The sequence below is a fragment of the Branchiostoma lanceolatum genome, chromosome 1 (genome assembly GCF_035083965.1).
Source record: "Branchiostoma lanceolatum isolate klBraLanc5 chromosome 1, klBraLanc5.hap2, whole genome shotgun sequence".
In the NCBI taxonomy this organism is placed as follows: Eukaryota; Metazoa; Chordata; class Leptocardii; order Amphioxiformes; family Branchiostomatidae; genus Branchiostoma; species Branchiostoma lanceolatum.
Window position 1 is genome coordinate 13,734,033 of NC_089722.1, and position 13,882 is coordinate 13,747,914.

A 13,882-nucleotide genomic window follows, 5' to 3' on the forward strand; every position below is an offset into this window, starting at 1 on the left:
CTAGACGCTTATTTAGGAGCTACGCTCTGATTGGTCAATTTGGATGATTAAATCTAAAACACGCGTCCTGATTGGCTGAGCGGACCAACGAACACCAAATGAGAAAGCGCGAGATTCCGTGAGAGTCAGACTCCATATTTCAACAAAATTCAAGATGTCGGCTGACGAAGACACCGAACTGCGCGACCTTGTCGCCCAAACTTTGGAAACTAACGGAGTTCTGGGCAAAATCAGGGTAAGAAAATAGTGTGGGTGATAGCTATTGGATGTGGGTATGTTACGAATCTAGATACATGCTTTGTAGTTCTCGGGAAATTCCCGAAAAATGATTTTTTGTGGCACCTAACGACGGAAGTCTCCAACTTGTACAAGAACACCTGCCAATGGTTACCGGTTTTTGCTATCTGTCATGTTTTTGGATACTTTTAATTTTGCACGTTTCTATGACAACCAGTACTTCTGTGTGATGTTGATGTTTTGTTTGGTGCGCATATTTCCGTCCTGCGACCTTGTAGTCAGCTGTCATAAATATTTTAGAGACTGGTTTCGATGACGTCAAACGTCAACAAGCTCAGTAAAACATGGACTTGACCCGAAGTGTTGTTTACTTATAGACTTAACACAACACTGTTTAGTGTTTTAAATATCAAGCTAGATATAATTTGCCAAATATATAGTTTGATTTTAAGTTCCTACTACATATAATTTTTGCGTTACATAATTACTGTAGTTGTAAATGCGAATCAGAAAAAAAATGTTGGTCACACTTTGCCACTACTCCCATGGATTTGTAGTATGGCTAAATTTTGAATAAAAATGCTCTTAAATTTTGAATCTTCACATCAGGTTGACACCATTGTTCACGCAGTTAATCTCATACTATAGATGGTCAGAATAAAGGCATGAAGAGGTCATTGACCTGTGATATTGATTGATATTGATTACCTACAAATGTATGCAATTTTGCAGTAAGAAATGGCTTTATGTTTGTTTCAGGCTCAGCTGAGAGCAAGTGTTTTCCTTGCCTTAGAAGAACAGGGGGCCTTAGAGGTATACTTTTTAAAAATTCATTTGTTAATATTTATCTGCTAACAGGTATATTATAGGCTATATCATACCTCAGCTCTGCTTCATCTAGTGAGGATCACGTAAGTCGCTATGTAAAATATTTCACAGTTATGACAGGTTTTATTCTAAGTTACTTAACTTCTTCTCACATGTCTCACCCAACATGAAAGTACTAGTAATTGTGATAATCAAAAGAGATCCAAAACTTAACGATATGTGCTTTATTAAAGTGTCCATAAATGTGGTTCTATTTTTGTCTTCAGAGCAAGTCTCAGTTGGTCAACCAAGACCTGAAGAAGTTTCTCAACACCAAGGAAGGTTTGTAATTTGTAGCAAAGTAGTAGTGAAAATTCATAACCCACTGTTACAGTGTTTCCACAAGTATGTTCAATCTGTGTAACTGACACTAGTGCTACTGTAGTCTCTGTGATATTCCTTATCAAATTTCAATCATATTGTCAAACATACCAAAACAGTTACTCAAGCAACTGGATAAAATTTTGAAACAGTTACAAACTTAAACTTGACCGTTTCAAAATCTTATCCAGTTGCTTCAGCAACTGTTTTTGGCATATCTTATTACCTGGATGTCAAACCTAAATCACATTGTTCAACAGTTGCAATTAATGGCAATGTAAATATTTCATCAATTTAACAAGTCACTCCTTCTGTGATTCGAATTACATTTAGATTTACTATAAGTATAATGGCCTATCTAACTTGAATGAAGTACATGTATACATCATCTTTGCCAGTAAACTGGCATCCATCCATTAAACATTGACCTCTCCTCAGGTCGTATGGTGGCAGCACTGGTCAGAGAGTTCCTCATTCACTTCAACCTGGACTATTCACTGGCAGTCTTCGACCCGGAGACCAACTTTGTAAGACTATTTCCTTTGTTTCTGTGCTCATTGTTTCTATCAAGCGTGTATTTACATGTAAGTTGTGTCAAATTTTGCAGTGGACTGAGTAATGAAATTTCTCTTTTTCATTACTTTCTGAAGTAGACTTGTCTAGAACACCATTGGAATGTGCATCACCAATATCCATGATGTATTGCAAAATGGCATAGCTGTTCTTTTTAAAATTGATTTAGAATAATTCCCTATACTATAGTCTAGTATAGAGTTAAGATTGTTTGTACATTTCTTTCCAGAAGTGCAGTATGTCAGAAGTATTGTGTCCTTTTTACACTTACACTATTGTTTTTCTCCAGATAGATTAGAGTTATTTTGCAGGAAGCAAATGGAAGGGTAATACATTGACATTGATGTTGATAACAATTGGAAATTGATCATACATCACTCATTGGGAGATGATTTTGTGTCATTTCATTTGCACAGATTCATGCCTTTGCTATAGGTGGAGTTTCAAGTAGAAGTATACCTACATGTAGCTATTTTGCCTGTACAAAGTCACCATGCCTTTGGTAGAGTTCTATTCTGTGCATTGTCCTGTTGCTGACTAGTAGTAGTACACCTTAGACAGAAGTTAGACTGACAAGATGTTACTTCACCAATGAAGTTGTGACATTTGTAGCAGCACTCACCAATGACATCACATTTCTCTTCCATCTGTGTGCGGAACACAGGACAGTTGTGTCCAGGTGAATAGTGTAGCACAGTGTGATGTAGCTCGGTGTGTTGGCATGGTGGGCATGGTGCAGGGGTTCATGCTTGTCTTTTTGGATGGTCAAAGATAGAACACAAAGTATCCATTATTTTCTAGCTCCAGTTTGTTCCTCTGATCATGTCTCTGTTGAATAGTCTAGCATCTGCTGATACATGTACTGTGATAGTGGTAGAGAAACAATAGGCATATGAATATAATTGATCTAGAATGTACAAGAGGTTGAGGGCTCTGATTGGCTCTGAGTCACAGGGTCCTCTGGTAGCGGGGTTCAAACAGGCATTCAAAACTTTAATCCCAGTTACATGGCTCCCAAAAATATTCAATACCTAAAACGATTGTTGTGGGAGGGCAACTTGTAAAGGTGTGTATGCACCTGTTGTGCCTTCCCTTTCAGGTTGTGGTAAACTCAAATGAAACAATAAAACAGTTCCAAACATTCAGATGGAGATGGGTGCCAGAATATTCTGCAGGGAAGCAATCATAGGAACTAACTGGAGCTAGAATAGGATGGATACCAGACTAACACTGCTAGAGGCAGTAGTTCTGAACATAGTCTATGGTGAATAGTTTAAGGTGGTAATTTTTGTGCTGTGTTGATTTTTTGTTGTTAATGTTATTTGCATCACTGTCAGTGTGCAGTGTTTGTCACATTGTTGAATACATAAATGTATGTGTATCTGGTTTGCAACTCATTTTCCTTTGGACATGCCTGGTTTTGGCTACGGTACTTTTGGATCTGTGAGCTATTTTCTGTAGCATGCTACGATTCCATAGATTACGGTGGATGTGTTTGCATGAAAGTATGACATACTGGTGTGTGGTTGCAAAATCTTGATTCGCTGATTTTTGTCATCGTTTTTCATTTCGCCAGGGAGAGAAGTACGAAGGTCGCGATGCCCTTGCAAGGGAACTCAACATCCTGGAGTCCGATGACTCCTCGCGGCTCCCCCTGCTGAATGAAGTGGTGAAGCGCATGAGCAGCAGTGGGGCCAAGGGCCGGTCGTTAGCGAGTGCTGATGTGCGTTTTCTCTGTTCCTTCTTAAATCACTGTAAATACTAGTACTGTAACTACATTTTAGTTCAAGGGAATCTAATTTCGCAGTAGGGAGTGATCCTACTCACCCACTGACCCCTGTATATAACTTACCTATCCAATGTTTTACAAAGCTATATTTAAGTCATTGTATTTGTAGATAATTTTGACATTCACACATAAAATTCAAATGCACATAAAGTTTGATAGCCACATCAATCAATAGATAAAAATCATTTTATTTTGAGATTTGACACCTTTCTTTAAGGAAGTTGCTAAATCTTGAAATAAAAGTTGGTGCCTTTCACATCTTGGGTGTTCATGATTTATCACCTTTTCTGTCACCTGTGACGATCACGGGGTCACCGCTCTCTCTCGTTCCACCAATCACACCACCAAGGCAGGAGACGTTCGCTACACGGTCCCGAAGGTATCGGTTAGAACACTTCACCCTTTGTTCTGCTCACTATCATTTTTGTTTTATTCTTTGGCTTGGCTCTTGCTATCAAAATGGACAGACGTCTATCTCATACGCAGGGTTGTCTTTGGCTTCAAATCTTTTCCGTCACAATCTTTGTTCTCAGTTTTTGTTGTTGAAGCTGTCAGTTTGAGCTTACAAAAATCATGTTTTCCTAAAGTTCATGTCATGAATCTTTCATTTTAAGCTGACAAAAATCACATTTTCATCAAATCCACGTCATGAAGTTCATATATTTTGGACAGACAAGGTGAAATTTTTGTCCCGACAAGTGAATTTTCTATCCCGAGACAAAGGGACAGGTCTTGGAGACAGCCCTGCTTATACGCTATAGTGTTCTTACACACATTACTAATGTCTACTAACTCACTAGCATAATGGTAAAATAAATACAAATGCTTTTCTGTGCATTTGATGTACATTTTATATGTTGCAGTTTTTGCAACCTTCAGTAATTTCTTTATCAATGTTGTTATGTGATGTAAATATCTGTGGATGTTATTTCTTTCTATGTCAAAATCACTATATCTAAATAGTTTCTTCTAGCCACATTTGATTGAAGAACAATATGATTTATAATTCTTATCTTGCTTTCTCAGGACTTGACATCAAAGCAGGTTGAGGATGCAAGAAAGAAGTTCAACAAATATGATGCGGTAAGGAAATGAAATAGTATCACAACATTCACAAGCGTCACATTTGATAATCTCATGATGAAGTAGGTTGTTCTATGGCCTGTTGATAAAGTATGCATTGTGCTGGGGTACTGAATGTTCTGTGTTGTTACCAAACCAGGACAAGAATGGCTACATAGACAAGGATGAGATGAGACAACTGTTCCTGGACATGTTTCCTCACTTCAACAGGTGGGTTTTAACTCTTAAAAGAGTTAATTATATCACTACTCTAGGTGGCAGCAAACTATTCTACTCATTTTACGTCAACCAATTAAACTTTTTTCAAATGCCCATTCAATACATGGCAGTAAATTTCTGCTTGCATTTTAACAGTAAACTAACATCAGTGTTCTTTTTCCACAGAAACATGTTGGACAGATATGTCAATGACGAGTTCAGGGCACAGGACAAAGACTTCAGCAACAGTGAGTTACATAAAAGTGTTTGAAATCTCTGCATACTATGAAGGCTCATAAGGCAATTCGGTGTATGTTGTATTTGAGTTGTCGTGGCATACAGTTCAACATCTATTGACGCCATCAATTGCTAAATGTTGCAAGTTCATGCCCACATTGTTTTTGTCCCTACAGCTATAGACTTTGATGAGTTCCTGGGGATGTACAAGAGATTATTCGTCCTGTGCAGGAGTGTGGTGAGTTATGATATACTGTAAATGCATTTAAGTTTGCTGCGAGTTAATTTTGCCGTAGGGAGAAAATGGACTATTCTGGTGGTTTTAAGTTTGTGGGTAAAATAAGGGGGTAGGCAGAAGACAAAACATCTTGCGGTGATGTTAAGTTTGCGTTGAAGAGGTCACTGCGAAAATTGTGAACACCAAACCACTTTTATGAAGTTTATACATAATTTTTTACTAATTTGTATACAAATTTGTCATCCTTTTTGCCAGAGATCCTCATGTTTCTGTGTGTTGCTCCTGTCCCCCTGCAGGTAGCCTCTGATGTGTCTGACATCACCCTGTCCTCCCCTAGGGTCTCATCACCTGACAACAAGAGCAGCTTCACCAAGGTACATCTGACAGCTGTCAATCAAACTGTGACACATGTCATTCAAATCCACTCCCTGTTGTTTTGAATATGGCATTACCGCTTTTTTTTCTAGAAGAAACAATTTTTGATTTGCTTGTTTTGAACTGTTTTGTTTCCAGTTTTATGAGGCAAACCTCATAATGAAACAACAATTTATTGATTTTATAAAAGTTAATTAAACCCTACTGGAATAGCTGTCTATAAATAGAAAGAAATAGGTCACCCTAATATGGACGTGTAAAAATCAATAGAATGTATTGATGGACAGCTTTAGGTTTATTGAAGGGGGATCACGTGTCTAATCCTGTTAGATTAATGATTTATGACATTTTCAAATGGTTTTAGCAGGGACTTCAGGATTAAGGTCAAATATTTGCTTAAGCTGGTGTGTAGAGACTCATGTTTTTTTAAAGTTTGGTAGAGGGTCAGTGTTTCAGGAATGGGAGGGGGGGATTGTAGACTTGTAAAGTTGTCCTGCATTTTGCAACAAGAGGAAAGTCATGGGAATTTTTTTTCAGATTACATATTATTTTCTTAAGACAACACGAGGGAAACCTTGAAAATGATTTTTGCCAAAAAATTGCTGGTAGTGTACGCATAACAATCATCTACCACCATGTTTATATATCACAATTCAACAACCAAAGAATACATTTGACAAGGCCCAATCATTTTTATTTTCCCTCTGTTTATACTTAGACATGTATGGATGTTGGTTATGGGAATAACAGGGAAAAATTCATATGCCAAGTCATCTCCCCTATGACACCCCACTTGGTATGGCCTGTATTCCCCCTTTTTTGCCCCAAGCATTCTGAGACATTCCAAGACAAAGCAGCCATGATTCTGGTCCTCAGGGTGGCCCTTATGGCGGTTCTTGCCTTGGGTCTTGTTCTGAAACTCCTGTACCCCTCCACTGCTACCTCCTTTATCCTGATGTACAGCGGACTGATCTATGTGACAGCTGTGGTGCTGTACCATTGTCTGGAGTGGCTGCTGTTGTATGCATTATAGCCTGTATATGCTAATGTAGGTACATCTGATGTAGGAAGGACATTATAGAGGGACCTACATAATGTCCTTGGCTGTAGTATTATTAGTATTTGAGTGGGCTCATAGGAAAGGAGGAGGAATTGTTTCTAATAGGTTGTATTAGCCATTTCAGTAGCTTTTCCCTATGCCATTTTTTGTCATTTTCATCAGATTCTACTTGGTCTTATAATTACAAGTGATCAAATACGATATACCGATAACGGAAACAGTATTGTGCTTTGAAGCAAGCAAATCTGTTATAGATAAAATTGTTAATTTCAAAAACTTTTTTTTTTCAAATTTTTTTCCCAGGTTGATAAAAATGCAGTGGAGGCCAAGAACAGGAAGAATCAGGAAGTGAAACAGGCCTCGGGGCGGTCCACTGACTTCAGGGGGGACGATTTTGACGATGATGATTTCTTTGACAAGCCTGTCCCTTCTGAGAACAAGTTCAAGTTTTCAAGGTGAGGCCGTCTTAGATCTTCTTCTTTCTTATATGGCTTGAATTGATTAGAAATGTTTAGTATCTAATGTAACTGTCCAAAAATCATCACAATAACCTACTTTAATAATGAAATGTACATTTGCATCAGTGAAACTTACAGGAAAGGTATCATTTCCATGAGCTATTAACCTTTACTCAATTGTTATAAGTCAGGACTCATATACATTCATTGCATTCCCTTTTTGTGGGCCCCAGCCAATGTTTTATCAATATTTCACCACTCAATAAAAGCACCATCTAGCAACATACAATAGTACTGCAGCAACAAATGCATCTGTTGTATGTCAAAACCTCTCCCTAGTGACAACAAAGAAAAGGATTCTGGCTTCTTATCTGCTGCTAAATCCGACAAGAAGCCAACAGGGGGAGCGACAAGCAGTGGTCTGTCATCCTTAAGTGGAGCTCCGTCATTGGCTGGAGCTGGAAAAGGCTCACTGACAACTTCCCCTCTATCAAGTCTGAAAGGTGAAAATTATCCTGTTCTACTTCTAGACATAATTTGGAGATATGTTTACTCGTCCATACGCTTGTATTTTTTGTGGACTTGATAAGTAGGTTCAGGGCTCGAAATACATGTAGTGGGTGCATGTGCACCCAGTGCACCTAAAATTGGAGCTGTGCACCTAATTTTTGACTCTGGGAGCACTGGTGCACCTATATCTTTTAGTAGCCTACAGGGTTAAGGTACTATTGTACACTAGTTTACAGAATATTCTTGAAATGTAAGTATAAAAAACAGCATGATAACTTTTTGCTGAACTTTATTTAATGTCTTATTTGTTTGAAATTTTGAAGTTAGCTATAGAATTACAGATTGAAGTTCTTAAGAAAGTCAGCAGCGTTAAACTTTCTAATTATGTTCTGAAGAACATTCAACGTTATTCTATCTGGTGCACCCAAAATTCTTTCTGTGCACCCAATTTTTTGAGTTGGGTGCACCAGTGCACCTATTTCCAAAGATGAATTTCGAGCCCTGAGGTTTCATATATGTACATATAGAATTGTACTCAACCAATACTGGTTGTTTCTGGAAACGTACAAAGTCACAAACATGAAAATTTCTCGCCTTTTCTCTGTCTCTGTTTTATATTCATTCCACAACAACATTGCCATGTTATCATTGCTCTTCCCTGCCCGACTGTACCATTTTTTCCCACACAGAGGGGGGGAACAGATCCCCAGACTGGAGGGACCTGGAAGCAATAGACAACAAGATCAAGGATTTAGGATTTGGTACTAACATCATTTCTTCTCTTTTGTGAAGATTTCTTGAGTTTTCAGTGTTTGCTGGAGTCCTTGCTTTTGCTGTTCCAGCTTGCGTCTTACAGTAACGTTCTTCTGTTTAGTCTTTCATAGATAGCATTAGAGTTCTGTTCTTCCTTTGAAGTAAATGTAGTATGCTCGGTGGTAGGTTGTTAACACTAACAGCCAGAGTATATTCTAAGAACTAACGGTTCTTGCCTTGAATTCTCACATTAATATCCTTGTGTTGATTTGGAGAATTCTTCAGTGAAAAATGCAAGCATGTTGTTTAAGCATCCATTTTCAATCACAAGTATTTCCAGATTTGTATTCTGCAGTTTAGTGGAAAAATTTTTCAGCTATTCTTTTCCTAATTCAAGATTGGTAAATCTGATATTTGTGGATGCTCTTGTAGTAATGATCATTCATATTTTGTTTACAGAAGTGCCAAATGATGATGATGACTATGAAGATGACTTTGCAAGGTGAGAAGCTATACAGATATGGTGATTTTTCAATAATTAGTTTTTATTATCTAAACATGTTTAATTTGCAGAGCTGATGTCTTGCAGTTTGAAAAAAAAAACTGAAACGTGTAACATTTTTGTCCCCCAGCCAAAGCCAGAGTCAGAGCGGAGCCCACTCTGTGAGTGAGGAGATAGAGGAGGAAATTTCCATAGAGGCAGACGACTTACTCAACGACAGCCAGGAGAAGGTGAGTTGAATTATGCCTAATCCCTGGAAATTGTGCCATTGAGTTGGTTGTGTCATTATTTAAGTTTGTAGTATTGCACTTGAATCAATTATCAGGTATGACAGGGACAATTTGAGGACTTAAAAATATTATCGAAGTCCTGGAGAAAACAAGTGGACTAACTCTAGGCGAGCTGGCTGAAATACATGATTGCAGCTTGGTTGTAGTTTATTCTCAGCAACATGTACTTAGTACAGCAATAATTTAAGCTTTGGTAAGTTCTTTAGCAAGTGGTTGGGCCCAAATAATGTTAACATATGCGTAGCCCTTAACTTTGGGCTTTTGAACTTTGCTTTTTCAAGACATGACTAAAGAATAAGCTTAAGTTTTGCTTTGATTTCCAAAAGTCAACTCCTGTCTTAATTTTTTAAGAATAAATGTGATCTTTGCCCGTCTTCTTTTTTTGTCCAGTTTGATGACTTGACGGAGGACAGAACAGTGTCGCAGGCCAGTGTGGGTGGGTTCGACTATGCTGAGGATGTTCAGCTGTCTTTAACACCGTAGTGGAAGTGCTGTCCTGTTAGCAAACGTTCCAACATTGAGCCATATCCAAGAGTCATTGACAAAGTTATTCTTACCATCAAGTATTGCAAGAGTTCTAAACAATTGCAACTCAATTTGCAGTTCTAGTTGATACTGTTACAAAGATAGAAATCTTACAAAGCTTTAACGGTAATACATTAAAGACTGATGCGGTACCTAATATGTAAATTAGAGAAGATTCCTTAAGATTTTAGAATTTTGGACGTGAATGTCTATAATGATGTCTAGATTGTGTATCATATCTGTACATGTGTACTATTACATTAGGAGTCCTATAGATAATTCCAAACGTGGCCTTACAATGTTTAAGGAGCAGGCACAATGGTATTATGTGAGGAAGACAATGTTACTGCTGTCTTGATGGTCGTTCCTTACAATGTATGTATGTGTGGTTGTTTTTTAATACTTCTTTTAGATAGTTCACTTTTACCATTTGAGGATATTTCCCGTTGTGTTATTACTAATGATATCAGTCATAACCTTTAGTACCACTACTTATTGGGTATCGATCATGTCCCCAGATTTCTGGCATATCAGATTCATGGAAAAATAAATCATCCAAAGCGAGTTATCTTTCATTGCAGTTTTTGTTCTTCAGATGTGGTGGACTTATGTATTTTAACTTTGGTTCATATATAGAAGTTTGTTGATTTTGAATGCAGTCCAGTTTTTATGGAATCCTTTATTGTGCACGTGTTGTATCATTCTTCTTGTACATAAGATGGATTAAACTACATTGTTATTGTATCGGGTGTATGGTTTTTTGCTGTTTACACGTTACTCAAGACATAGGAATACATTGCTATGAGCAGAATCTTTCAAAAAGTATTTGATTCCAAAGAACATATATTTGTTAAGTTAGAGCATGCCGTCATAACAGGCATTTAACCTTTACTAATATAATTAACGATAAAAGCTCATAAACATCAAGGGATATATGTCCAAGTCGCTCTCGTAACTGGCAAAGTGAAAGAGCCAAGAAACATTTGCAGAGGTTTGGCTACTCAGTACTGTAGCAAGCTTCTCACAAGTAGAAATATCTTTGATATTGGAAGTTAAATTTAAATAGAAGTAAAGATCTAATTAATCCTTTTCTTGTCCATTAGAGTTTACAAAAGTTTTAAAAGTGTCATTCTGTTTTGTAAGTTACCAGGTAGCAACTAGAGTTCCACGACCTCATACCTTCGCCAAATGATCTTCAAATGACGTATCATGGGTGTTTCTCAGTTATGCTGGTCATTTACATACCAACATACACACAAACGCTACCCAAAACGCTACCCTTCTCGGCAAAGGTAATGATCACAGACTTTCCTGTCTAAATCGCGCTCCTAGCAGCCACCCGACAATTACCGCCCCCATCCAGCGAGAGAATGTGTAAATGCAGGTTAACAGTCCAGACGTACAGGAGGCTAGACCAAAACTGCTATCATTGCATTGAGTTTAGGAAAAACTGACAGTGACACATTATTTATGACTATGGATTACATTGGGACCAGCTAAAACTATCATACAAGGAATTTCAGGAAATTCTTAATGTTGATGTCATTGGTGTCTTATGCCCTTTAAAACTTTGATGAAATAAAACCTTGAATCACCAGACCTCCTGGGTTCTAGCTGATGCTGTACTTATTTCAACTGGGCACTCCTGAGCTGCGATACCTACACCCTTCACTAGGTGGCGCTTCAGCATGGTCGTGTCACGGTCAGGTTTAGCACGATTGTGATGATGGATGGAGGTCAGCGGTTGCAGTGCCTGCACCTGTCACTGGGCGGCGCTTTATTAATACCATGTTACGTTCAGGTGTGGCCCGTTGAGTTTACGAATATGGATAGATGTAGCTGTGTTCAAGATCGGAGGAGAATGTAGGTTAGTACACAGGAGACAGAACGTTAGAAAAAAAGAGAAGCGTTTTAGAGTTAGCTTGTGAGCTTTCATACGAAATGAGAGTAATCTGCAAACGTGTTTGACAGTACGTCAAACATACCGCGGCGTTATGTGTTTATCAGGTACCATAGAAAACTTAAAGTTAAAGGTCAGAGAGTTCAGGTTTGTTGACGTTAAGCCCAGGTGAGTCCGCAGACGTGTGTTATACCCGTGCACGTCTCAGACAGGATTTCTCGATTCCGCGGCTTTTCGGTTCAAGTTTAGAGGACCAGGTATGCAGGTATGTATCTTGTTGTTCCGGTTATGTCGATACATCGAGAGTTATGCAATGCTAATGCAATGTCAGTCGTTGTGGATGTCTTTATGTTTAGAACGATTTGTGGTTGTCTGCCTTTACGTTTCAAGGATGTGCGGCGCCTTTTTGATACCCAGGACAGATACTGGCTCGTTTCGTTAATATATCATTCAGGCATGGGAGAGGAGTTAGTTGTTCTTCTACTGTTGTTGTTATTGTTCTATCATCATCATCTGGTCGTGAAGGTGTCGCGGATGTTTAATTATTGTCTAATGTCAGTAGAAAATGATGTATAAAACTAAGGTGAGTTATAGTTCCTTTCACCAGTTTCTGTAGTGCTGGTCGCCGAGCTTGTCTGGGTGAACCCACCTCCAGAGCCGGCATCTTCCTTCTGCTGGGGGGACCGGTGCAGAAGTTCGAAGAATCACAGAGCCGACATCTTCCTCCTGCTGCGGGGTCCAGTGCAGAAGCTCATCGGAGTCCATTTTACAGATGCAAAAACATAGAAATACCGTATTTCTATGATCTTACAAATCTAAAACGAATTCCCATGAGCTTCATACGGTATAAATATATCTGTCACTTTTTCTTATGGAAACTTGAATATGAGTACTTTGGAAAAAGATTCTGTAAACAAGTACTGCAAATATTCATAATTTAGCAGAATGATAATAGATATGTTAAACTTTAATGACGATCACCTGTGTTACAGAAAGTCATCAACATAATTTACCCAAATGTCTGGACCACAAGTGAAATATACATCCTGTGGAAGTAGTGTATCTTAAATTGGCATTATTCACAGTGTAGAGTGACAAATCAATCTGTACTAGTGTCATAACGGAAAACTTTCACTTTGTGCATATCCAAAGGATTACAACAAGTCAGTGAGAGAGTGTTAAATAAACACATGTAAATAGATATATTTCGTATCTTATTGTAAGTAGAGTTATCCGTTCTGCTGTTATTGTTAGAAACGGTGGCCATGCTTTGCATGCATCTGTAACCAACTTGTGTGTATTCACTAAACTTTTGGATGTTGAGGTGTAGAAGCGTTACAAATAACAAAATACATGTATTTAATGTTAACTGAAATAAGGTTTGTTTTTATATCTTACGTGATAGTGTGAATGCATATAAGCACGAGAGAGTTCGTTTCAATGTACACTTTGGACGTTGTTCCTTTGTCAGATTTCTGGCAGTATCATTTATGACAGAATGAGATTCAGTAGATGTATTTTTATTACATTCTTTTCTTGTTTATGTCTACAAAGTAATGAATAAAGAATACTTTTCTTTGAACTGTTTCTTTGTTTTTGCTTAAATGTCTTTTTGTATGCTCACGTCAGCAACTGGGCCTCCGGAGTTTGCCTACGATCAAGTTGACTGATAAATGTCCTGACCAGTCTTCATAGTTTCTCAATAAGTCAATCATTACATTCAGATTAATTACACTCACCTGTGTTACAGGTGTTCATGAACATAATTTACCCAAATGGCCTTTTTGGTGTCCAAACCACGAACGAAAGATGCTTGCTCTTAAGGTAGTGTAAAGATTTGCGGGGGTGTAGGTGGGGCTGGGGAAACTAAACAAGGGTTTTCAACAACAAAATAAAATTTGCAGACAATATCAAACCTTGTATTGAGGGGAGGGCAAGAAGAGTCAGGGAAATTGTGGGAAAATGA

General features: G+C 38.1%; 1 protein-coding gene across 5 annotated transcripts; it reads left to right on the top strand.

Annotated features, from left to right (window-relative positions):
* Positions 1 to 126: 126 nt before the first annotated feature.
* On the top strand, positions 127 to 10,760 carry LOC136436122 (centrosomal protein 43-like). 5 transcript variants are annotated; one of them, XM_066429875.1, is made up of 18 exons: positions 127 to 235; positions 997 to 1,050; positions 1,332 to 1,386; positions 1,864 to 1,952; positions 2,663 to 2,677; positions 3,575 to 3,721; positions 4,137 to 4,166; positions 4,814 to 4,870; positions 5,010 to 5,080; positions 5,255 to 5,316; positions 5,482 to 5,543; positions 5,840 to 5,917; positions 7,282 to 7,433; positions 7,776 to 7,939; positions 8,636 to 8,707; positions 9,159 to 9,201; positions 9,332 to 9,431; positions 9,882 to 10,760. In XM_066429875.1, the coding sequence occupies exons 1-18, from the start codon at positions 155 to 157 to the stop codon at positions 9,972 to 9,974; spliced, it is 1,425 nt and encodes a 474-aa protein (XP_066285972.1). In that variant the 5' UTR covers positions 127 to 154; the 3' UTR covers positions 9,975 to 10,760. The 5 variants fall into 5 exon arrangements, with proteins under 5 accessions (XP_066285972.1, XP_066286008.1, XP_066285988.1 ...); XM_066429911.1 differs by lacking the exon at positions 8,636 to 8,707; XM_066429891.1 differs by lacking the exon at positions 4,137 to 4,166.
* The last annotated feature ends 3,122 nt before the right edge of the window (positions 10,761 to 13,882 follow it).

Coding starts and splice junctions, on each gene's coding strand:
- LOC136436122 (XM_066429875.1), top strand. CDS start 155: ATGTCGGCTGACGAAGACACCGAACTGCGCGACCTTGTCGCCCAAACT. Junction 4,167..4,813: donor TTCGCTACACGGTCCCGAAG/GTATCGGTTAGA, acceptor TTGCTTTCTCAG/GACTTGACATCAAAGCAGGT. Junction 7,434..7,775: donor AACAAGTTCAAGTTTTCAAG/GTGAGGCCGTCT, acceptor ACCTCTCCCTAG/TGACAACAAAGAAAAGGATT.